Raw genomic sequence first — 26324 nt, 5'->3', positions numbered from 1 at the left:
TCGCAAACCTGATATATTAGTCGATGCCATTTCCATGTGCCATTCACTCCTTCTCAGTGGGGTATTAACTACTCTTATTCTGAAGCGATATTCTGTGCAAGCATCAAGACCAGGTATTAGTACATAGTTTCTGCGTATGGTCGTTGGATACCGGACATATCTACCCCCACCAGTAGGATCATATAGGTCGTATTCGTAGCGGTCAAAAACACCATGTCGGCTTTCACAAGAGGGTTCCACCCACACAAAGCGCAAGGCATGGGCAGTAGAGGTGTACGACACTGACTCGATAGCAGAGGGGTCTGTGAAGAAAATCACAGTGTTGAATAGTTAATTAACAATATAGCAGATGTAAGTAGATATAAGAGTTAAATCCAAAGGAGAAATGGAAAACAGGAATTCGGATGTACTTGATTAAACCAGATTTAAAAAATAGAATTAATTATTACGGAAAGTGACTATATTTGTTTTTAGGGTAACGTAAGGCTCTCCGTAATAACTTTACAAAAAAATAGAAGGTTCTTTGTCTTCCAGGGCCTAAAGAACACCACAGACGGTAAACGAACTCCAGGACAAAATAACGATTCGATATGTGTTTTATTACGTGGACTAATACTTGTCATGTCATGCATATAATACGACATTTAGTATTCCGTGGCGAATCTCGGGATTATGGTTAAAAAAATTACGATTACTTTCAAATGTTTAACATTTACAAATCACTTTAACAGTTTTGCATTTGCCCTTTGTCTTATATTTAAATAAAGGCTGATGATAATTTGCATGAAAATAAATCTTGAACCCTTGAGAGCATACTGTATAAAAAGTATATTTTATATTGGGGTGCGAAATTTCGGGACCTGAAGGGACATACGCGACCAAGGCCATAGGCAACCAAGCTTTAGAAACTTTTGCATTTTAAACCTTATTACAAAAATATTTCTAATACAAATTTGTTATGCAAATTAGGAGTTTATATTATAATGATATTTATCTTCTCCTTATACCCTTTCTCTTTCTCTTTTGCGTGTTTTGCGTTCCATTCAAGTGCCACCCAGAGCAAGTGCCCCTTCCTCCTCATAGATACGCCAACGCTAGTATTAGCATAATTGTTTACATACCTCCATCTCGTGTGTCTCCCCTAACATTCATAGGTAGACTCTCTGCTCTCCTTATCACAGCTATGATGGAGATGTTATAAGTGGCGTAATATTCCAAGTTTGAAATGGATTTGGAGACATATGCGAAACTTGATGTGACGTTGAGTTCGTAGACTGGAGCATCTATTACAGAAACATCTTGACATGCCTTACGTGAGATGAGTTGATATGATAATCTGTAGTAATCCACATCGCATTGAGACGGAACACTCCACCTAACTCGTAGCTGATTCCCAGATGAAGAAACGGATGCACTTGAAACTATATTCAATACAAAGAGAGAGAGAAAGAAAAAAAAATAATGCGAAATATACTACATTTCAGGAGAGCGGTTTGTATTCTAGACGGGTGACGTTTCACCAACCAATAACTATTACACAGAGAACTGCCTGTTAGTCGTGCAACTCGTATTACATTTTAATGGACTTCCGAGCTTAATTTTCTCAGGCAAAGATGAAGCTAAATATATTTCTACCTGCGTAAATATTGAACAAGTTTTTACCTATTTCTTTTTATAAAGTTAAAGAATGGGATAACTTCTTTCCAACAGACAGGATTTTCTTGATTTGCAGTGCGCATAGGTACTGGAAGCCTGTATATATATATAATTTGTTTCTCACGGTCACTTGCTCTACGGAAGGCACACTTAGCACGTGCGTGCTGCGCACGTGATAAGTGCGTGGTCCGTGCCAGTATTCGCCACTTCCCCAGTTCAACTGTCCAATGAGCACGCAGCAATCACGTAGACCGTACCGGGTAAGCACGTACTCCGCACTTACAACGCACGTTGTGCGCTCTGATTTATGCAGTATAATGATCCATGAATAACAAAGTTCTGTTTGTTTAAAGTAGCCCTTACATTTTCATAATTTTAACAAACGAATTCGTTTTCACTGGGTGCCTGCCGTAGCAAAAAGCAGATTTGACAAAAGACTTAACTCCGTTTCGTTGACAATCAGCCATGCATGAAGACTCGTCTACGGCTGATTGTCAACGAAACGGAGTTAAGTCTTTTGTTTATTTCGTTTATTGATACGGCAGGCAGCCAGTGAAAACGAATTCGTTTGATAAAACTATGGAAATGCAAGCACTACTTTAAACAAACAGAACTTTGTCATTCCTCTCTCATTTTTCCTGATTGAGGTGGCATATGAAAGGGCAGAAACTCAACTTTCTAGAAATGTGAATTTTTCTTCGAAATTCAGATAACGCCCGCCAAATGTCTTTTTGGTTTCCTTCCTTCAAATTGCTTTTAATCACTCATGCGTGAAATATGCATTATCTGAGTAGCATCACATGAAAGAGGAGACTCTAAGCTTTCCAAATATGTATCATTCATTAATTATAGTTGTGATTAAGTTATGATAGAACATCGATACTTCTCGGTTTCGTTTTTTCTGGGACGCACTGTATAGTCTCTGCGGTGGAATGGGCGGCATCTTGAGGCAGCAGCAGCTGGGACTTCTGGAGAACATCGGAATGTCGTCCTATTTATACCCCGACATCGGGAGGAAAAACTCACCGAGTCCATCGCACGTGCACGCACTCTTACAACGTGCGAGTGAGTAAGGACACCGTACGTGAGCAGCACGTGTAAGTACGGCCTCCATACGAAAACGTGGCAACCGCAAGGAGACCGTACGTTGTAAGCACGTACAACGCACTTACCACGTGCGCAACGTGCGATGCACGCAACCGCTTACGGCCAGGCGTGGCGTGCGTGTGACGTGCGTTTCCGGTGCTCCCTCCCTGCCTTTGCCACTCCCTCCCTACGTTTTCAGAAAAACGTGGCGGCCGTGGCCTCCCCAAACACCATACGGACTAAAAACACGCACGGTGGGCTGTGACAAACGCTTTAAGCACATTCCTGACATATTTTCTCCAGGCGGCATCGAAGATGGTACAAAGGGAATGAGCTAGATAGGACTCCATCTCTTAAAACTTCTTGATGGGACATTATAGAATTTAGAATATTAATATCGTACTTCCTTCTGATGTAATCCTGACAACGGGTTGGTCCGGGCTTGAGTCACCAACACCACGAATGGTCTCCGCATTGACCTATATATTGAAAGAAAAACATCGTAATACAAAAGGGAGAAGAAGAGCGGGAAAGTACTGACAGATTAGAACAAATTATGGACGTTTAGAGATTGACCTCGAATGGATGAACAGAAAAGATATGGACATCCTGACATTTTCTCCAATAAGCACGAATGGTTTATCATGTATGCATTTCATCAGAAAGAATTAAAATACCAATGTAGGAGTGTGTATTGTACTCAAAGATAACCTTTGAAGTTCACTTTGTTTTCTTAAAAGTTGTAAGTTCAATGGTTGTTTTAATTAGCCTCTTTAATTTCTATAGACTCCGTGTCCCTATTCACCACCAAGTATGTTCTTCTTTTTTCTTTTCTTTTTCCTTTGTTCACTCTGACACCTTTTACATATACCCTTTTTTTATACCTTTTTTTTTCTGTCCCTTGACCTCTCTTCACATCATAACATGACACATCACACTTTCTTTTGATTGGCCCACTTTCTTTGAATATTTAGTATGTAGTCACATGACTGACTTCCTTTTGAATATTGATGAGGATGTTATTGTTATACTTATGTTGCTTAGTTGATACATAATGCATGTATGTTGTGGGAAGGAACTCATGCGGGCTCACACAAAACTGAGCCCCACACCAAGGTGGGTTTTGACTTCTTTTTTTTTTCATTGGTAAACTCGGGAAAAACCGACAGATTTGCTTCTCCTGGGTTCATCCGGTGTCATTCTTTTAATTTCACTCCCTAAATTCTATAATGAGTTGCCTACACATAGTCAAGCTTCATGTATTACATTAAACTTAGTAAAATGAAAGATTAAAGATGCCATGTCTGCAGAACATGCCGACAAAAACTCTTAGTATTGATGGATGTTGTTTAAAACCATGGGTCCATTTCCACATCCTGGTTAAGTGGCCAGTAACTGCTAGGCTCATGTCCACATTTCATCTGCATCTAATCATAATTCGTTTCCCTTTTGCGCTTATTGGGTTTTATTCTGATGAGTGCAAGGCAACACGCTTTAATATGCCTCTTTTCGATAATTTTTTTTTAAATTTATCATTCCCGTCACTTCTTGTTATCAAATCATGCGTATATCCTCATCAATGTACAGATCCCTGTTAGATAACGCCTTCAAGAATCACACTTGCCTGAACGGAATAATTCGTGTCCGGCCGGAGATCAGGAATAACTCTGGAAAACCTGTAGTTAATGTCAAAGCATAACCCGTCCTGACACGAGAAGCTGACGTTTCTGGGCGTGGAACTATTACCAAACGTCTCCCAGTAGAGAATGTAGTAACCTATTATCCTGCCCAGAGGAGGGTTGGGTGACATCCATTCTACTGTGATGCTCTCCTGGTCGGAAGATGGCAGATTTACTCCGATTGGTGGCGCCGGCTCTGTAATGTAAACATCATAGAGAAAAGTCGTAGGATAATTAAGATCCGAACAACTTAATAATCTATCACACGTTGAAGATAGTATAAAATAGTATCATTCCCGTTTTCTGTCAGTTCGTATCAATAAAAGAAATTCTCAGAGAATTCTACTGACTGGAAATGTTGGCGGAAGATAGATTTCAACAAGCAATGTTAAAAATTAAGATAATTATTAGGCTACACATTGACTGTGATTTCGAAGGAAGCAATAATATCATCTTCTTTTACTTGCACATATCACACACGCACACTCAGAATCACTAACCCATCCTGGACAGCTGTCAACATGGGTTTTGGGTGCACGAAATGTAGAATTCAAGATAACTCCATTACGTTTTATTTTATGACTAAAAATAAATACTTAAAGTGACTCGGTAACATTGTTGAAGGTTGATGAAACAAACTGCGTAATTTTTGTATGAAATGTTCCTTATTATATTCCTTCTACTGTCTAACCCTCTAACATGCAAAGAATCCTGAAAAAAATTTCATGCCTCAAAGATAATTATGGTTTTCACTGAAGGCGAAACTGTGCGACACCCTCTAACAGTAAAATTCTCCAAACAACCGTTTATCCATGAAAATAAGACATAAAACAGGCTTTAAAAAATCTTTCGACACTTAAATGTCTGGAATGGTACATAAAGCAAATTCTTCTTTGTGACGATTTTCACTCAGCTAAAATGTAACATTTTCGCTCGCTGGACGTATATAGCAGACGACAATCGGCGGATTAGACGACACTTGGTAGTGAATTTGTATGTGAAATTGCTTTGCTAAACACAAAATACAAGAACATGTTCCATATCTTTAAACTTCATGTATCATTGATATCTGATAATTGAACAGTTAGTAAAATAAACATACCAAACTACATAATACAATGAAACACTTGACTTAAAGTAGGGGAGTTTGAATGTGGTGCACAATTGCACCCCTCTGTAAATAATCGAATAGTCCATGGCGATCATGAATATTCATGTTTTTGCTTACCTCGGCAAAATGTTTGCCTATCTTCAATGGAAAAATTACGGTGGTGGGTTGGATGAAATGGACATGATGAACCGATCAGAACTGATCTATTATAATTCATGCTTCTTATCCTTCGTGTGCTTGACCTAAAACCTTACAATCGCTTGGCAAACTGAGTCTAAAGTTCGACTTGTTTCACATGTGTTATATAGGCTATGGCGAGCTTGCAACCTATTTTGATCAAATTACGGTGGGTGAACTTTCAAAAGTCAATGGGACATGAGGGTTCCAATGAAAGAGCTAGTGATAACGTACGTCGGGGTGGATGTGCTTTTCGTTTAAACAAAAAATGAATTTTTAACGATTTTTTTTTGGGGGGGGTAAAATTCCATAGGCTAACATGTTAGGCTGCTGACTCTAACGATATGGGGCGTTGTCAAATGAGACTAAACGGAGCTATATGATAATTTGTAATAATATAGTTGAGGGAATTAAGGAATTGATCAGATCAGTTTCTCCCAATTTGTATCATTAATAATTGTCTATTTCTACTCAAACTTTTAGATTATCTTTAATTGTACATCTAGCATTGAAGTCACTACCTTAGCACCATTAGGGACTTTTATATTGAGTGGACGAGAACCGCGTGAACGTGCACTGATCATGCCTGTCTATGGCAAGCCGTTTTAACATTTATTCCTATATCTTGATATCAAGAATTACCATTGCTTTACAACAGAAAATAATTTCTTGATATCAAGAAATAGGAATAAATGTTAAAACGGTTTGCCATAGACACTCATGATCAGTGGACGTTCATGCCGTTCTCGTCCGCTCAATACGGACTTTAAGATTTGCACGACGAGAACGTGGACTGCCACGTGTGACATCCTTTTAATGCACTGGCAGTGCCTTAAAAGGACGTCGCATTGCCTAAAAAGGATGTCAAACGTGGCAGTCCACGTTCTTGTCGTGCAAATCTAAAAGTCCCTATTATCTCTCACTTGAACAATGTTACCAAGTCCCTTTAATTAGGGTTCCATTTATTTAAAAAGAATGATTTCTCGACGCTCTTTTTTATTTTTGCTGGGGGAGGGGATGGAAATAGGATGAATAATGTAACAACAAAACAAATTAAGGAATTGATCAAGTTCATGTTCACATATCATTAGTTCCTGTAAATTACCAAGTCGAAACTTTCAAAATTTTGAGTACAAAATGATTTGTTATCAAGGTTGTATTTTCGGTTCTATGATACACGGTTGACATCGTTTAAGCTATGGTCACAAATCAGAGCAGCGACCGACCGATCAGTAGCCTGCTCGGTCGCTGCTGAATTTAGGCATCGCCTAGCGATTAGGTCGGTGCCCGGGCGGCGACCGCCCAGGCACCGAGCGTATTTTGGGCGGCGAGTGAAAAGTGAGCAGGCGCCGCCCAAATTTTAACTCCGCGCTAAAACTTCAGCGGCGACCGAGCGATGCCCTAAAAATAAACGGTGCCTGGGCGGCCGCCGCTCGGTGGACGGGCAGCCGCCGGGCAGAATTGGTTAAAATCTCGCCGCTCGGCCGCCGAGCAGGCTACTTTTGGGTAATGTGACCATAGCATTAGTAACAAACGACTATATTTGAAAAAGATATAATGTTCGTCCTTTACGCAAATATTTCTTTTCTTCATCGTTATCAAAATATAAATAAAAGACATGCATTTTATGACCTACTTGCTTCACCTGTCTGTTTCCAAATTGCTGGACCATACTCCCCTGCTAGTTCATAGTTCCAAGCTCTGATCCTAATACTGTAATTCGAGTAGGGGATGAGGTCCGATATCTCATATCCTGCGCTAGCTGCGCCAGTTGACACATTACCATGATAAACCATGTCTCCTGGAAAAGAACAATAGCAATAATAATGGCTTATCATAAAGACCTGAATATTATTATCCATCACACAGTTGGCCCTTAGCCCTTTGATATTATTACCCTGCTTAATATAGCCAACACGCCAAAGTTACTAGCGCTCATGCATATCAGGTACCCATTTACCATTGAGTTGGAAGTGGCAATATAACGTCTTCTAAAGTACGTTAGTGCCGTGTTGGGATTTGAACCCCGCACCTTGTTGTCTTAAGACACATCTATTCAAAATTGCTTTTGATGATTAACTTACTTTGTTCACATTGATGTATATTTCATATGTATTGTAATTAATAGGTTTAGTTTATTTGCATTGTTTTATTTAAGATGTAATTGTTTATCATTGTATTTTGTTTGACTTCGGTGGTAAGCGCCTTATGAGCACCGTTTTTATTATTATTATTATTATTATTATTATCCATTGGACTAAAACATCTCTACAATACATCAAGCGTACATTTCACCTTGGAGTATAACGCTAGTACCGCGAAGACGTAGCAAGGCTACATGTTTGTTTAAGGAAAGTTAAACAATTACTCCGCGGAATTGAACAATGGAGAGCATGTGTTTGAATATATTGCGCAGATTTGTGTATATGTATGGTTGATGGACTAAATCAAAAGACTCATCATCATGATGCAACACCATAACAAACACTGCATCTTATTTTTCGTGGTCCTTTGATCAATGCTTGTTATTTAGTCCATATTTTTCTGAATATTTTTATCCATACATCACTGACAAATACACCATCTAATTTACAGCAATACTCTAGTACTGACCAGAATTCATCATTGATCCGAGATTCTCACCGCATTCAGAAAATCCTAGATATATTAAAGAATACGGAGGGCTTAACCATTTAATGTTATTAAATGGCACTTTATTCTGGAAGGACAGATAGTATTTTCTTTTAAACTTTACTTTTAACAAGCAATACCTGGGATTCCACCTCATTTAGCACTCTACAAAGTATTTATTTCTGTTTAGGTTACCTGTAGAATTGGAGAGCATAACTTCGTAGCTTGTGATTGGTCCATTCCGATTACCGCATTCTGGTTTATCCCAAGTGAAGACAATACTACGTTTCTTCTTGGAAGCGGACTGGATATTAGTTGGAGGACCAGTAGGATCTGTAAAATTAAAGGAGGGAAACTCACTCTCATTCATTTTTCTTATACATAGTCTTCCATGTTAACCTCATCTACATTTTATTACTATCAGCTAATCTACATTTTCATTGAGTTCGTAACCATTTTCTCTGTCTTCTCAACCATTCTCTAAACCATGTAGCATACTTGTTTATGTTTCTTTTTTCTTTCTAAACAGAAATTTCAGGCCAGCTGATTTCATGTAACATATTCTCCAATGATGCAAGGTCTCATTCAAAGTATATTCGTACCACTACCTGTGTAGATTATGGTTCTCCTACTGTTCAAATTAGTCAGATTAAGAACTGACCTAACTCTAGCATCGTGCAAAGTAGATATTGAGATTTTAATTGGTGTAAAAGGATCTGTTCCCAGATGTAAATAATATATGTGATTGATACATACCCCTACACAAACCCTCATACTCACACCATAACACACACCCTCACCCTCCCCTACGTACATGAACACACAATACTAACATGAATATCCTGTAGTAGCTGATTGGGAATCCGAATCACCATAACCGCTACTGGTTCTGCCTCTCACGAACACCCTGTACTCAGAGTTGGGACGCAACTCCAGGACATTGAAGGTGAAAGTTGCACCATTGACGGTCCCTGCTGAAGTCATTATACGATCCCTCGAGTTATCCTCACACATATCGCCTTGGAGAACATAGTATTTGATTTCATAATGCGTAGGCTGGCATGGAGGCGAGGAAGGAGGTTGCCATGATACTGTTAGACCAGGAGTGCCACTGTCTTCCTGATGCGGGGTAAGCTCTGTAATGCCTGGCATTCCAGGAGCTGATAAATGTACAGAAAGGAAGGAATAAAAATTTCATTCGGGCTAATTCAAGTTCCCAATAATTAATTGATTACACTGTGATTACACTAAATTCAATTCAATTCAATTCATTTTATTCATTTTCATTTTCAATAAAAACAATACAAAGGTATATACAATGATAAGCATTTGCAATATATAAGAAAATGAAAAAAGGGAACTAAAAAATAAGGCCAAATGGCCTTGTAGAGGCATAGTTCCCCGAACAGTAGTTAAGATATTTACATATACAAAAAAAAAACAAAAAAAAACATACATGACAAAACATGACAGGGACATCGTTCATGGGAGGTAATACAAATGGAAATAATCATTACAAAATCATAGGTTCGAAAACAGTTATATGTATTGCTGTATAAATCTAATCTCTTTTTTTAGAATATGTATTGACTCCAATTAATTTAGTTTTTTTCTGATGTATGTTAGATTTGTACCATGGTCTCAGCTATAACATACCCAAATTCGGGAGAAAACAGAGCGCAAATAAGATAGATAGTGCTCAAAGATGAATGTCATGTAGATTCATGATGTGAACGAAATTCACCTTCCATAGACATAACACGCAAATGACGAAAATTCTGACATGTGGCCTTTAATTGAATTTTTTACTATGATGACATCTTTTAAATGAAAATTGGTGTAGACAGATCTCAAAGACGATTGCCTCGACTACAACATATTAAAATCTAGAAGAGAATCAATGAATATTAAGAGAAATACACTAAATTTTCCATAAATATAATGACGTCATAATATGCAATTTTGTATTTTGACTTTCAAGGCCATTATGATGACGTCAAGATGTATTTAATGGCCAAATGAGCTATGAAATCATATGTCCGACTCATACTATATCAACATATGAAAAAAACTTGGCATTCCTTATTCATCCCAATAGACTTTTTATAGGCATGTTTTTGCCCATAAATACTATGTAATACATGAGCTCGCGCACACAGATATTTATCATGAACGGACGCTCATTCCGTTATTAATAGTGATAAAGAGATGAACATGGTATCAAAATGCTTGGAAAAATGTGCCAAACATGATGACAGAGAAAATTCGGCGATTTTATGTTGCAAAATGCCAGAACGCGCAAAAAAACGCGCGCGCATGCGCGTTTAAGTGATTTTTGTCAAATGCTCCATATGGCTTGAAACGTATGCAAAAAAAATTTGGAATGATTTGGAGCATTTTAAATTTTTGCGCGCACGTAAACGCGCCCCCGAACGCGTACGCGCGGATTTGAGCACGTTTTTTTATCTGAAATTGACCGGAAGGATATTGATCTTATTCATGATAAATATGAATGAAAAATTACTTTCCGTTATGAAGATATGATCATAAGTTGATTTTTACAAAATGGCGCCTGGATGACGTCACGATAATTTTGAGTCTTTAAAAAGTCATGCAGTTCTAAGTTAGACTAAGATCTATCATCATTGAAAGTTTCATGACAATGGCTTTTGCCATTCTTGAGATATCCTGCGAACAAAATTGAAGAAGAATAATAATAATTTCTTCTATACAGACACAAAATAAATACTAGACTTTAATTCGTCACTTTGACGAATTAGGTGATACGTGCTATTTTGTTATCATGAAAGTGTGCCGATGATGATCTAATGATAATGATCATAAATACGATAAAGACCATGATTAAGAGTGGTGTAGCGCCCCCTTCAGTTATTCGATAGAGATTTGTAGAATCAGGATGTCAGAAAAAGTCACCTAACACGCAAACTAAGAAAATTCTGACATGTCACCTTTAATTGAAATTTTCACTATTATGATGTCATCGAAATGATAAATGATGTACGTCAATATTGTAGATAATTTATTAGCTACACCGTATCAAAATTTGGAAGAACATAGAATACAAATAAGCTAGATAGTGCTCAAAGATCAATGTCATGAAGATTTATGATTTGAACGAAATTCACCTTCCTTAGGCATAACACTCAAATTAAGAAAATTCTGAAATGTGGCCTTTAATTGAATTTTGTACTATGATGACGTCAATGAAATAAAAAGTAGTGTGTATTTATCTTGAAGGCAATTGCCTCAACTACAAGATACCGCAATTTGAAAGAAAATCAGTCAATATTATGAGAAATACACTAAATTTTCCATAAATATAATGACGTCATAATATGCAATTTTGTATTTTGACTTCCAAGGCCATTATGATGACGTCAAGATGTATTTAATGGCCAAGTGAGCTATGAAATCATATCTCCGACTCATACTCTATCAAAATATGAAAAAAATTTGGCAGTCCTTATTCATCCCAATGGACTTTTTATAGGCATGTTTTTGCCCATATATACTATGTAATACATGAGCTCGCGCGCACGGATATTATCTTGAACGGACGCTCATTCCGTTATTATTAGTGATAAAGAGATGAATATGGTATCAAAATGCTTGGAAAAATGTGCTCAACATGATGACAGAGAAAATTTGGCGATTATATGTTGCAAAATGCCAGAACGCGTGATTTTTTGTCAAATGCTCCATATGGCTTGAAACGTATGCCAAAAAAATTAGGGATAATTTGGAGCATTTTTAATTTTTGCGCACACGTAAACGCGCACACGAACGCGTACGCGCGGATTTGCGCACGTTTTTTTATCTGAAATTGACCGGAAGGATATTGATCTTATTCATGATAAATATGAATGAAAAATTAGTTTCCGTTATGAAGATATGATCATATGTTGATTTTCACAAATTGGCGCCTGGATGACGTCACGATAATTTTGAGTCTTTGAAAAGTCATGCAGTTCTAAGTTAGACTAAGATCTATCATCATTGAAAGTTTCATGACAATGGCTTTTGCCATTCTTGAGATATCCTGCGAACAAAATTGAGGAAGAATAATAATAATTTCTTCTATACAGACACAAAATAAATACTAGACTTTAATTCGTCACTTTGACGATTTAGGTGATACGTAGCTATTTTCGTATCATGAAAGTGTGCCGATGATGATCTAATGATAATATTCATGAATACGATAATGACGATATTGATGATGATTTGTTGGTTTTAAATGACGATGACAATGATTAAAAGTGGTATAGCACCCCCTTCAGGTATTCAATAGACAATTGTTATATGATTAAACTATTAATTTACTTAAACAAGCTCAAATTTGTGCCTGATTGCAGAGCCTTCCAATAATTGAACTGATATTTCGACGCACTACATACGCAACATAATGAACAAGTCTAGACTGGAATGTAGTATCAATCCCCTCCCATAGGCATAAGACGCATATTAAGCAAAAATCTCATGACGTCATCAATTTGAATAAATATTTGTAATAATCTTGTGAAGAATTTTCTCAGCTACAACATATTAAAATTTAGAAGAAAATTGATCAATATTAGCAGAGATACAATCAATTTCCGTAAATATGTTGACGTCATAATATGCAAATTCGTATTTTGAGTTCCAAGGTCAATATGATTATGTAAAAATATACTTAATGGCCAAATGAGACATGAAATCATATCTCCGACTCATACTCTATCTAAATATGAAGAAAAAAACTGGCAGTCCTTATTCATTGATGTATTTTTTATAGGCATGTTTTTGCCCATATATGCTATGTAATACATGAGCTCGCACGCACTGATATTTATCTTCAACGGACGCTCTTTCCGTTATTAATAGTGATAAAGAGATGAACATGGTATCAAATTGTTCAGAAGAATATGAGGAATATCCTGTCAAAACAAATTGAGGATTAATTATTTTTCGTTCGGCCGTGACGAACGAAAACGCGCCAAAATGCCTGTTTTGCGCGATTTTTTATGAAAAGCTTATAATGGCCTAAAACGTATGCAAAAAAAATTTAAGACAATTTTGAGCAATTTAAAATTTTACGCGCGCGTTTACGCGCGCACAAACGCGTACGCGCATTTTTGCGCGCATTTATTGACCTGAAATTGACCGGATGGATATTAATCTTAATCCTGATAATTATAAATGGGAAATTCCTTTCCGTTATGAAGATATGATCATAAGTTGATTTTCACAAAATGGCGCCTGGATGACGTCACAATAAATTTGACTCTCTAAAAAGTCACGCAGTTCTAAGTTAGACTAAGATCTATCATCATGGCAAGTTTCATGATAATGGCTTTATTCAGTCTTGAGATATCCTGCGAACAAATTCGAGGAAGAATAATAATAAACTAGACTTGTAATACTTGTTTGGAACAAGTATAGGTGGGCTGGTCCAACTAAAATTTAAGACAAAATAGAGGGCAAATTTGAGATATCTTATCGTCTCAGCTACAACATACTCGAAGTTCAGCGTAAACGAAGCTAAAACGACGGAGATATTGCTCGTGAAAGACGGAAATGTAGCACCCAGTTTTGAGAAAAAGTAATGTCCCATAGAGAATACACGCAAAATGTGAACAATTTTGTTAACTGCATTTGTAATGAATTATGTATTATATGTGCTCGTGCGCACGGCCATTTATCTTAAACGGACGCGCATTCCGTTATGAAATAACATGAAAGAAAAAAAAATAGCGTTTCTTTGTTGTGTAATGGCGTTACACACAAAAAAGCGCGTGCATAATTTTCGAAATGCTCTAAATGGCCTAGAACATACTCTGTTTTGATAAAAAAAAGTGATTTTGAGCATTTTAAAATTCAGACGCGCGCCGATTTTGATGAGATGTTATGTCGAACCTTGACCTGAAGTTCATGTGATTTAAATATGGTTCAGTTTTGATGACTCGTTATGAAGATATGATTAAAAGTTGATTTCCACAAAATAGCGCCTGGATGACGTCACGATGATCTTGAGTTACTGAAAAGTGTCACAATTCTAATTTATACTAATATCAATCATCATGGCAAGTTTCATGATAATGGCTTTATTCATTCATGAGATATCCTGCGAACCTTATTAATGGCAGAATAATAAATGGGAATAATAATAACTTGAATTTGTCACTTTGACAATTTAGGTGATACGTATGTTAATGTTTTAAATAATGAAGAATGTATTGTCACGATTTTATATTATCTTCTATAATGCTCTTCCTATTAAGGTCTATCCATATGAAAAGTTTCAACTGTGTAGTATATTGACCATTATGGATCTATGGAAGATAGATTGAGACAATATATGACCATTGACCCCATATAATAAGCTGTTTTACCTTTGACCCTAATTGACATAACGAAGAATGCATTTTCACAATTTCATCTTCTTCCATGAAATGCTCTACCCGTCATGTTTTACCTACATTTTGCTGCGCATAGATTCAATCGGATTATTTTGGGCCATTACAAGAAGTGGGTTATTGATGTGGACAAATGCTCATGTACCCTTTAAGCTCATATTATGTATTTTATTACCAGAGGAAAAAAAATTGGTCAGACACTCAATAGTGTCTGACAGTAAAGTCTAGAAAGTAAAGGGGTTTCCTTGTTTAATGTGAACACAAGGAAACTGCTAATGTTTAATTTTTAAAATAGGACAAACGTGACATATGCATAATTCCTACAATGTTCTACAGAATTTGCGAATTTAAAATTCAATTGGAAATTTTGATATGATCCCACCATCTGATCAAAAAACTAAAGACACAACTTTTATAGCCCATAGTCTCAGCTATAACATACCAAAATTTGGGAGAACATAGAGCCCAAATAAGCTAGATAGTGCTCAAAGATTAATGTCATGTAGATCCATGATTTGAACTAAATTGGCACCTCCCATAGGCTTAACACGCAAATGAAGAAAATCTGTCAAGTTACCTTTAATCGCAATTTTCACTATGACGACGTCATCAAAATGAAAAATAATGTGTAGTGAACTTGTAGGCAATTGCCTCAACCACAAGATACCAACATTAAGAGGAGAATCAATCAATATTTACAGAGATACAATCAATTTTCCATAAATATACTGACGTCATAATATGCAAATTCGTATTTTGAGTTCCAAGGTCAATACGATGATGACACGATATACTTAATGGCCAAATGAGACATGAAATCACATCTCCGACTCATACTCTATCCGAATATGAAAAAAAATTGAGGGTTCCCGTCCATCCCAAAGAGCCATAAGGGTTTTGGATAGGCATGTTGTTGCCCATATATGCTATGTATTACAAGAGCTCGCGCGCACGGACATTTATCTTGAACGGACGCTCATTCCCTTATTAATGGTCATAAAGAGATAAACATGGTATCAAATTGTTCGGAAAAACATGAGGAATACTGTGTCAAAAAAAATCTAGGAAGAATTATTTTGCGTTCGGCCGTGACAAACGAAAACGCGCGCGCATTTGCGTGTGCGCGTTTCTTTATTTTCTTTATGAAATGCAATTGTTAATAATGGCGTACGCGCGTGTTTTTTGACCTGAAATTGACTGGACCGATATTGACCTTGTTCCTGGTAAATATGAATGAGAAATGTCTTTCCGTTATGAAGATATGATCATGAGTTGATTTTCACAAAATGGCGCCTAGATTATGTCATCAGTCAAGGTCAAGGTTGAAAACCTTATTGTGCTCTTTCCATATGGCTATACATATGTGTGCCAAATTTGAAGGCATTTGATTGAGCCATTTTCAAGTTATCGTGCTAACAAGAAAAGCTCTTACGAAAACATTTATAAGGTGATCTGTATTATATACAGCCCACCTGATAAAGAGAAATCGTGACGTCACCCATAGGTAATAACGTATTACTAACTACGCAAAGTTCTACAGAAATTTGCAATTTCAACTTTCAATTGAAAATTTTGACGTGATCCCACCATCTGATTAAAAAACAAAAGACACAACTTTTATAGCCCATAGTCTCAGCTATAACATACCAAAATTTGGGAGAACATAGAGCCCAAATAAGCTAGATAGTGCTCAAAGATTAATGTCATGTAGATCCATGATTTGAACTAAATTGGCACCTCCCATAATCCGTCACTTTGACGAATTAGGTGATACGAAGCTATTTTTGTATCATGAAATTATGCCTATGATGATCTAATGATAATATTCATGAATACGATAATGACGATATTGATGATGATGAAATTTTGGTTTTAAATGACGATGACCATGATTAAAAGTGGTATAGCGCCCCCTTCAGGTATTCGATAGACAATTGTTATATGATTAAACTATTAATTTACTAAACAAGCTCAAATTTTTGCCTGATTGCAGAGCCTACCAATCATTGAACTGATATTTCGACGCACAACATACACAACATAATGAACAAGTCTAGACTGGAATGTAGTATCAATCACCTCCCATACGCATAACACCCATATTAAGCAAAAATCTGACATATGTCGCCTTTAATCGCAATTTTCACCATTATGACGCCATCAAAATAAACAAATATTGGTAATGAACTTGTGGACAATTGTCTCAGGTACAACATATCAGAATTTAGAAGAAAATTGATCAATATTTGCAGAGATACAATCATTTTCCGTAAATATGATGACGTCCTAATATGCAAATTCGTATTTTGAGTTCCAAGGTCAATATGATTATGTCAAAATATACTTAATGGCCGAATGAGACATGAAATCATATCTCCGACTTATAGTCTATTTAAATATGAAACCAAAATGAGGGTTTCTTTCCAACAAAAGAGCTATAATGGATTTTGTACAGGCATGTTTTTGCCAATATGTGCTATGTATTACAAAACTCGCGCATACGTCTTGAACAGACGCTCATTCCGTTATTAATAGTGATAAAGAGATAAACATGGGATCAAATTGTTCGGACAAATATGAGGAATATCCTGTCCAAAAAAAATAACTGGTAATTTTTTTCCGTTTGGCTGTGACGGACGAAAACGCGCGAAAATGCGCGTTTGCGCGATTTTTTATGAAATGCTTATAATGGCATGAAACGTATGCAAAATGAATTTGAGATGATTTGGAGCAATTTAAAAATTTGCGTGCGCATTGACGCGCGGACATACGCGCTTGCGCGTTTTTGTTTAACTGATATTGATTGGACGGATATTGACCTTGATCATAATAAATATGAATGAGGAAAGACTTTCTGTTATGAAGATATGATCATGAATTGATTTTCACAAAATGGCGCCTAGATGACGTCACGGTAATTTTGAGTCTCTGAAAAGTCACGCAGTTCTAAGTTAGACTAATATCTATCATCACTACAAGTTTCATGATAATAGCTTTATTCATTCTTGAGATATCTTGCGAACAAATTCGAGGAAGAATAATAATAAAAAAAAAATAAAAAAAAATAATAATAAAGAAAAATCTTGACGAAATCAAAAGGTGATACGTATATTTCATACGTATCACCTAATAAATAATAATAACAATCTTGACGAAATCAAAAGGTGATACGTAGACTTCGTTACATATCACCTAATGATACGTATACTTTGTACGCATCACCTAATGATTCCTTCAAAATTTGCAATTTCAACTTTCGATTTCGATTGAAAATTGTGACATGATCCCAACATCTGATTAAAAAACAAAGTACACCGTTTTTATAGCCCATGGTCTCAGCTATAACATACCCAAGTTTGGGAGAAAACAAAGCACAAATAAGAAAGATAGTGCTCATAGATGAATGCCATGTAGATTCATGATGTGAACAAAATTCACCTTCCATAGACATAACACGCAAATGACAAAAATTCTGACATGTGGCCTTTAATTGAATTTTGTACTATGATGACATCATTTAAATGAAAATTGGTTTAGACTGATCTCAAAGACGATTGCCTCGACTACAACATATTAAAATCTAGAAGAGAATCGATGAATATTAAGAGAAATACACTAAATTTTCCATAAACATAATGACGTCATAATATGCATTTTTGTATTTTTGACTTCCAAGGCCATTATGATGACGTCAAGATGTACTTAATGGCCAAATGAGATATGAAATCATACCTTCGACTCATACTCTATCTACACTGTTGGTCATAATGGTGGAATAATTATTTTTACCCCAGTTTAGGGAAGGATTTTAAAAAATTATTTATTTCTAATAGATCTAGATAATGGCATACATTCTCAGATTTTATTGAATATTAATTTGCGAGTGTTTGTTTTGCGTGACTGCTAAATCATATGTGTGCTACTATGCTAATCAGCTAGGGAACCTACGTCCTTAAATCATAATTGACAGTAATGAGGATTAATGCCTCACAAAAGGGCACTAATATATAGCTGATCGACACGATTTTTATCCTGGGGCCTCACAGTAACGAGGCCATTGCTTAGCCCCTGAATCATGACCCCACAAATCCCCAAAACGAAAAAAATGCAATAAATTGTCAAAAATTCATTGCATTTTCCCCCGGCCCCCAACAGGAAAAATTCCTCTGTGTGGCCATGCCTTGAACCATAATGCATGGCCCTACAGAGGAATTTTACCTGTTGGGGGCCGGGGGAAAATGCAATGATTTTTTGACAATTTATTGCATTTTCTTCGTTTTGAGGGATTTGTGGAAGGGGCCGCGTACCCTTGCAAACACTGCGTACAGTCATGATTCAGGGGCTAAGGAATGGCCTCGTTACTGTGGGGCCCCAGGATAAAAATCGTGTCGATCAGCTATATATTAGTGCCCTTTTATGACGCATTAATCCTCATTACTGTCAATTATGACTTAAGGACGTAGGTCCCTTAGCTGATTAGCATAGTAGCACACATATGATTAAGCAGTCACGCAAAACAAATACTCGCAAATTAATATTCAAAAAAATCTGAGAATGTATGCCATTATCTAGATCTATTAGAAATAAATAATTTTTAAAAATCCTTCCCTAAACTGGGGTAAAAATAAATATTCCACCATTATGACCAACAGTGTAAATATGAAAAAAAAATTGGCAATCCTTATTCATCCCAATGGACTTTTTATAGGCATGTTTTTGCCCGTATATGCTATGTATTACAAAAATCGCGCGTGCGGACGGTTATCTTGAACGGACGCTCATTCCGTTATTAATAGTGATAAAGAGATAAACTTGGTATCAAATTGTTCGTAAAAATTATGAGGAATATCCTGTCAAAAGTTTTTGCACAGGAATTATTTTTCGTTCGGCCGTGACGAACGAAAACGCGCAAAAATGTGTGTTTTGCGCGATTTTTTATGAAATGCTTATAATGGCCTGAAACGTATGTAAAAAAAATTTAAGACGATTTTGAGGAATTTAAAATTTTACGCGCGCGTTAACGCGCGCACCTACGCGTACGCGCATTTTTGCGCGCATTTATTGACCTGAAATTGACCGGACAGATATTGACCTTGATCGTGATAAATATGAATGAGAAATACTTTTCCGTTATGAAGATATGATCATTAGTTGATTTTCACAAAATGGCGCCTAGATGACGTCATGATGACTTTGAGTCTTTGAAAAGTCACGCAGTTCTAAGTTAGACTAAGATCTATCATCATTGAAAGATTCATAACAATGGCTTTATTGAGTCTTGAGATATCCTGCGAACAAATTTGAGGAAGAATAATAATAAATAATAAATAATAAATAAATAAATAACAATCTTGACGAAATCAAAAGGTGATACGTAGACTTCGTTACGTATCACCTAACTAGACTTTAATTCGTCACTTTGACGAATTAGGTGATACGTATGCTATTTTTTTAATCATGAAAGGGTGCCGATGATGATCTTAGATAATGTTCATGAATACGATAATGACGATATTGATGATGATTTTTTTGTTTGAAATGATGATGACCATGAAGTCGTATAGCGCCTCCTTCAGGTATTCGATAGAGAATTGTAGAATCAGGATTTCAGAAGAAGTCACCACCCATACGCCTAACACGCAAAAAGTAATGGATTAAGTGAAAACAGGGTAATAATAAAGTAAATAGGGTTGTTTATTACATTATTTGCGATTCTACGTGTTTTAATAATCACAGGAGATGGTACAGTGAAAGGTCAAAAAGAAAAAAAAAGTGAAGACAAATATTGTGGGAGACACCCGGACTCGAACCATGGATCTCGAGGATGGAAGTCAAGTGCGTTACCGATTTACCAAAATATTTCCCATAGCGATTACACGTAAACGGGAAATGGAATTATCAAATCCTACTTTGCAAGTGAAATATGAGCATAATCCCGGCATCTGATCGAAAAATAAAAGGCACACGTGTGATAGCTTATTGTCTCAGCTACAACATATTCGAAGCTCAGCGAAAACGAAGCTAAAATAAGGGAGATTTTGCTCGCGAAAGACAGGAGTGTAGAATCCAGTTTTGAGAAAAAGTCATGTCCCATAGAGAATACACGCAAAATGTGAAAAATTGACATGCCTCCTTTAATTGCAAAAGTACGCCTTGATGCCTTAGTCAAAATGAAAAATTGTGGCCACTATATCTGTAGCGAAATGTCTCAGCTAGAACATATTAAAATTTAAAAGAAAATTGATCAATATTTACAGAGATAAAATCAATTTTCCAAAAATATGCTGACGTCATAATATGCAAATTAAAATTTTGAGTTCGGAGGCCATTATGATAACATTATGACTTAATTGAGGGTCAAATGAGACATGAAATCGTATCTCCATTTCATAATCTATCCAAATATGAAAAAATATTAGGAGTTTCTATCTATTCTAAAGAGTTACAATGAATTTTATATAGGCATGTTTTTGCCCATGTATTGTGGATAAAGATAACACAAATCCGCGCGTGCTGTCAACTTTGACGGACGCTCATTGCGTTATTAAAAGATGAACAAGTTATCAAAATGCTTGGAAAAATGTACCAATTAAGATGATAGAGAAAATTCGGCGATTCTATGTTGCAAAATGCTAGTACGCGCAAAAAACGCGCGCGCATGCGCGTGAGCGTGATTTTTTGTCAAATGCTCCATATGGCCTGAAACGTATGCAAAAAAAAATTGGGATGATTTAGAGCATTTTAAATTTTTGCGCGCGTGTAAACCCGCGGACGAACGCGCACGCGCGCATTTGCGCTCGTTTATTGACCTGAAATTGACCGGACGGATATTGATCTTATTCATGATAAATATGAATGAAAAATTACTTTCCGTTATGAAGATATGATCATGAGTTGATTTTTACAAAATGGCGCATGGATGACGTCACGATGACTTTGACTCTCTAAAAAGTCACGCAGTTCTAAGTTAGACTAAGATCTATCATCAATGTGAGTTTCATGATAATGGCTTTATTCAATCTTGAGATATCCTGCGAACAAATTCGAGGAAGAATAATAATAATAACTAGACTTTAATTCGTCACTTTGACGAATTAGGTGATACGTATGATATTGGTTTAAATTAAACGAAGAATGCATTACACGATATCATATTATTTTATAAAATGCTCCTCCCATTATGATCTATCCATATGTCAAGTTTCAGTTGTGTCGATCCCTTGATCATTATGGATCTAGGGAAGATAGATTGAGACAATATATGACCATTGACTCTGTGTAGTAACCAGTTACACCTTTGACTCTAATTTACATCATGAAGAACGCATTTTGACGATTTTATTTTATTCAAAGAAATGAAAATGTAATTGATAAATAAGAGCTTATGCCTGAATAATTAAAAGTGAATAGTGTATGACGTCACGATGTCCCGGCGTAAATGAAAAGTCAAAATAAATGTGGGAATACATTAGCGATCATTTTGAGTTGTCGACGTGAGATTCGCTAGTTGCTTGAAAATATAGTCTTTAAATATCGGATGGATATATACTGTCACTGTATAAGGAATGTGGAATAGAGGGATATTGATCTGTCAGTCTTTCTCGAAGGCTTGTCAATTAAAGGAATACAAAAAATTGAATGTATTGCGCTCAAGAAATTACATACAGCATTGCCAGTAAATTTCACGAGATCAATGTTAAAATCTCCCATTATATAAACCTGTTTATGTTCAGTATAAGTTTTCTGTAAAACATTATTAAAGACAGGGATGAAATCATTGATATTTGATTGGGGTTTTCTATATATGACACCTACAATAATATTCTTATGTCTCGGCAAGTTGCTTTCAATAAACAGTGATTCATAATTGTATGATGCGTATAATATAAATATATCATTGCGTATTTCATATTCAAAATTGTCAACGACCAATAGACCAACACCTCCACTCTTTCCTACTTGGCGATTAGAATGTATGAATGAATAACCAGACACATTGAATAATAGTGGCGTACTGTCATTAATCCAAGTTTCAGAGAATTCTATACATAAAGTATAGATGAAATTGGATAAAGCATTACAATGTTTGTTTAAACTTCGCGAATTAAAATGTAAAATACTGAAATGATAGTCAATGTTACTGAATTCAGTCGTAAAATCCTCATCAATATAATATTTACAGTTCAGAAACCTACTGAAATGAAACTCATATTCTTTTTCGGATAAATAGTTTAAATCATTGATATAAGTATAAGTATCTGTAGTATTACTACCAAATATTGAATGAAGTTCGTCATTATTCAAGTCTTGAATAGGAAATGAACAATGAGAACAGAGTGGGTTATTAATGTAGCCAAATGCTCATGTTCCCTATAACGCTCATTTTATGTATTTTATTACCAGAGAAACAAAGATGTCAGTCAGTCACTCAATAGTGTCTGACAGTAAAGAGTAGAAAGTGAAAGGGTTTCTTTACATAATTTGAATACGAGGACACTGCTAACGTTTAAGTTTCACATATACGTGACATATTCATCATTTCACCATTCAACTGAAAATTGTGACATGATCTCATCATCTGATCAAAAAACTAAAAGCACCGTTTTTATAGCCCATGGTCTCAGCTATAACATACCCAAATTCGGGAGAAAACAGAGCACAAATAAGATAGATAGTGCTCAAAGATGAATGTCATGTAGATTCATGATGTGAACGAAATTCACCTTCCATAGACATAACACGCAAATTAAGAAAATTCTGACATGTGGCCTTTAATTGAATTTTGTACTATGATGCCGTCATTAAAATGAAATTTAGTGTGTATTGATCTTGTAGACAATTGCCTCGACTACAACATATCAAAATCTAAAAGGAAATTAATGAATATTGAGAAAAATACACACATTTTCCCATAAATATAATGACGTCATAATATGCATTTTTGTATTTTGACTTCCAAGGCCATTATGATGACGTCAAGATGTACTTAATGGCCAAATGAGATATGAAATCATACCTCCGAATCATACTCTATCTAAATATGAAAAAAAAAATTGGCAGTCCTTATTCATCCCAATGGACTTTATATAGGCATGTTTTTGCCCATATATGCTATGTATTGCAAAAAATCGCGCGTACGGACGGTTATTTTGAACGGACGCTCATTCCGTTATTAATAGTGATGAAGAGATAAACATGGTATCAAATTGTTCGGAAAAATATGAGGAATATTGTGTCAAAAGTTTTTGCTGAGGAATTATTTTTCGTTCGGCCGTGACGAACGAAAACGTGCAAAAATGCGTGTTTTGCGTGATTTTTTATGAAATGCTTATAATGGCCTGAAACGTATGCAAAAAAAATTTAAGACGATTTTGAGCAATTTAAAATTGTACGCGCGCGTTAACGCGCGCACAAACGCGTACGCGCATTTTTGCGTGCATTGATCGGAAATTGACTGGACAAATATTGACCTTGATCGTGATAAGTATGAATGAGAAATGGCTTTCTGTTATGAAGATATGGTCATGAGTTGATTTTCACAAAATGGCGCCTAGATGACGTCATGATGACCTTGAGTCACTGAAAAGTCACGCAGTTCTAAGTTAGACTGGGATCCATCATCATAGCGAGTTTCTTGACACTGGGTTCATCCATTCTTGAGATTTCTTGCGAACAAAATCGAGGAAGAATAATAATAATTTTTTGTGAATAATAAAAATCTTGACGAGATCAATAGGTGATACGTATACTTCGTACGTATCACCTAATAAACATACAAATAAAGAGATCAGATATGGTATTATCAGCCATTGTGACGTTAAAAAAAATCAATGAGTGCCATACATTAAGGATAAAAGAATGGGATGAGTAACATAGCCGACTATACTATTTTAACAGAAAAAAACCGTCAGAAATTGGATTTTACGGGTCGCCAAACTATGCCACTACCTTAAAATCATCATGGCGAACATTTACTATTATAATACTTCTCGCCTTCATGTTGAGCGTCTCATGCTTAAGAAAGATATCCTATACTTCGAGTCACTGTTTGTGTTATTAGATCGGCCCTGAATTATAGTTGGTCGAAAGAAAAATATGATATAGGACCTTTAAGACGCTGGACCAATGAGACGTGGGATCAAAGGAACATGGGAGCAACTGAGCATATGACTGGTGAGGTGTAGGAGCAATAAGATACAGGACCAATGTGACATAGAGCCAACGGGACATAGGACATAGAGCATTGGGCATGTAGGAGTTTGGACCATAGTGACAATTGGCCCTGAATTGGGACGTAGGACCAGTGGGACTTAAGACAACTGGCACGTTTGGTCCTGGAAGTAGACGTAGGAGCAGTGCGAGATAGGACATATGGGATGTACAACCATTTGGGGGAAACGTTCTAGAATTCGTTACACCAGCTGCTCCTGTAAGGTGTCAGTCAGCACCACTTTAAACCAGTAGTACACTTTACAGTGTGAGTAAACACCTTCATGATAAGCACATTTTTATCTAAATATATAAATACAAAATACCTAAAAAAGAGCAGCTGCTATAAAATCACTCTTTTTTGGAGCCACCTTTTCTGGACGTGTTGAACGAGTGTTATTTGCGACTATGCACATTTACCCCCTTCAATCTTGAGATGGATCTCATCATGAATAATTTACAAGTCATACGTACCTCCTTCAACATGCATGTCTGTTGTTGTGTCCCACCACCCCGCTGTTGTAACATCAGGGTCATCGGTAGTTGGTTCTGAAATATGATAATTAAAAACGTACATGACAATCCATCAAAGAAGAGAAAAGGTCATACTAATTTGATCCGTTTGCTAAAATATAAGTGATACACAAAGTTGAAACAAAGTTGAAACGATATAGGAACCAATATTATCATTTATTTCTTTTCTAGATAATTTGTTATGTTTCAGTAACCTTGGAAACTTATTACTCCAACAAGTTGTCATTCCGTACAACAGCTAGAACACATAATTTCAACTTTCTGAAAAATTTCAGGAAAAAAAAACAATATATGTATTTTTGAAGTTCATTTGTAAATCAAGGTAACTACATGTATTTACATTTTTAGGTTTGCGGAGAATACAAATGGAAATTTGTTCATGTATTTTATCAATTATATTCATTGATTGCAAATTGCGTGTTTTTTTCTTCTTTCAAATATTCTACGTCATGAGCAATACAGCTCATGAATCGTGGTCTTGTGTATCCATCACCAAACTATGGATCACATGGTTCGCGGTTCGAGTCCCGCCGCGGCTCTATTGTCCTATTTATCGAAATTTCTACTCATAGGCATACCAATAATTCAGGTGGACTTTTCTTCTCAGTTTAAAGTAAGGTCACTACAAAGTGACCCCTAAATTTCAAAATTGCAGATTTTAACTACATGTATGGGCCTCCCTATAACTGATACCCTTTTTACACAGAGTAAACAGTCTTCTGGCTGCAAACTGACAGAAAGTAGCAATCTTTATTCAATGGTCTATCAATTAAAGAAGTATTGAAGTATGCATTGTACAAGCAATGTATAAATATACAACTGTAT

At 36.1% G+C, this 26324-nt stretch overlaps 1 protein-coding gene across 1 annotated transcript in view; it reads right to left on the bottom strand.

The window, feature by feature from the left end:
- Positions 1-25510, bottom strand: part of LOC105436872 (protein sidekick-2-like) — a 40877-nt gene extending 15367 nt beyond the window's left edge. Inside the window, exons 1-8 of the mRNA XM_030996407.1 lie at positions 25440-25510; positions 9174-9500; positions 8536-8673; positions 7346-7510; positions 4367-4617; positions 3146-3221; positions 1122-1421; positions 9-302 (exon numbers count right to left, since the gene is read on the bottom strand). Of these exons, the coding sequence (XP_030852267.1) occupies positions 9-302; positions 1122-1421; positions 3146-3221; positions 4367-4617; positions 7346-7510; positions 8536-8673; positions 9174-9500; positions 25440-25455 (1567 nt within the window). The 5' untranslated portion in view covers positions 25456-25510. The remainder of the gene's footprint in view (positions 1-8; positions 303-1121; positions 1422-3145; positions 3222-4366; positions 4618-7345; positions 7511-8535; positions 8674-9173; positions 9501-25439) is intronic.
- Between the last annotated feature and the right edge of the window lie 814 nt (positions 25511-26324).

Source organism: Strongylocentrotus purpuratus, unplaced genomic scaffold (assembly GCF_000002235.5).
Source record: "Strongylocentrotus purpuratus isolate Spur 01 unplaced genomic scaffold, Spur_5.0 spur5_scaffold_3, whole genome shotgun sequence".
In the NCBI taxonomy this organism is placed as follows: Eukaryota; Metazoa; Echinodermata; class Echinoidea; order Camarodonta; family Strongylocentrotidae; genus Strongylocentrotus; species Strongylocentrotus purpuratus.
Note: the sequence above shows the minus strand (reverse complement) of the source record. Positions and strands in the feature narration are given on the sequence as shown.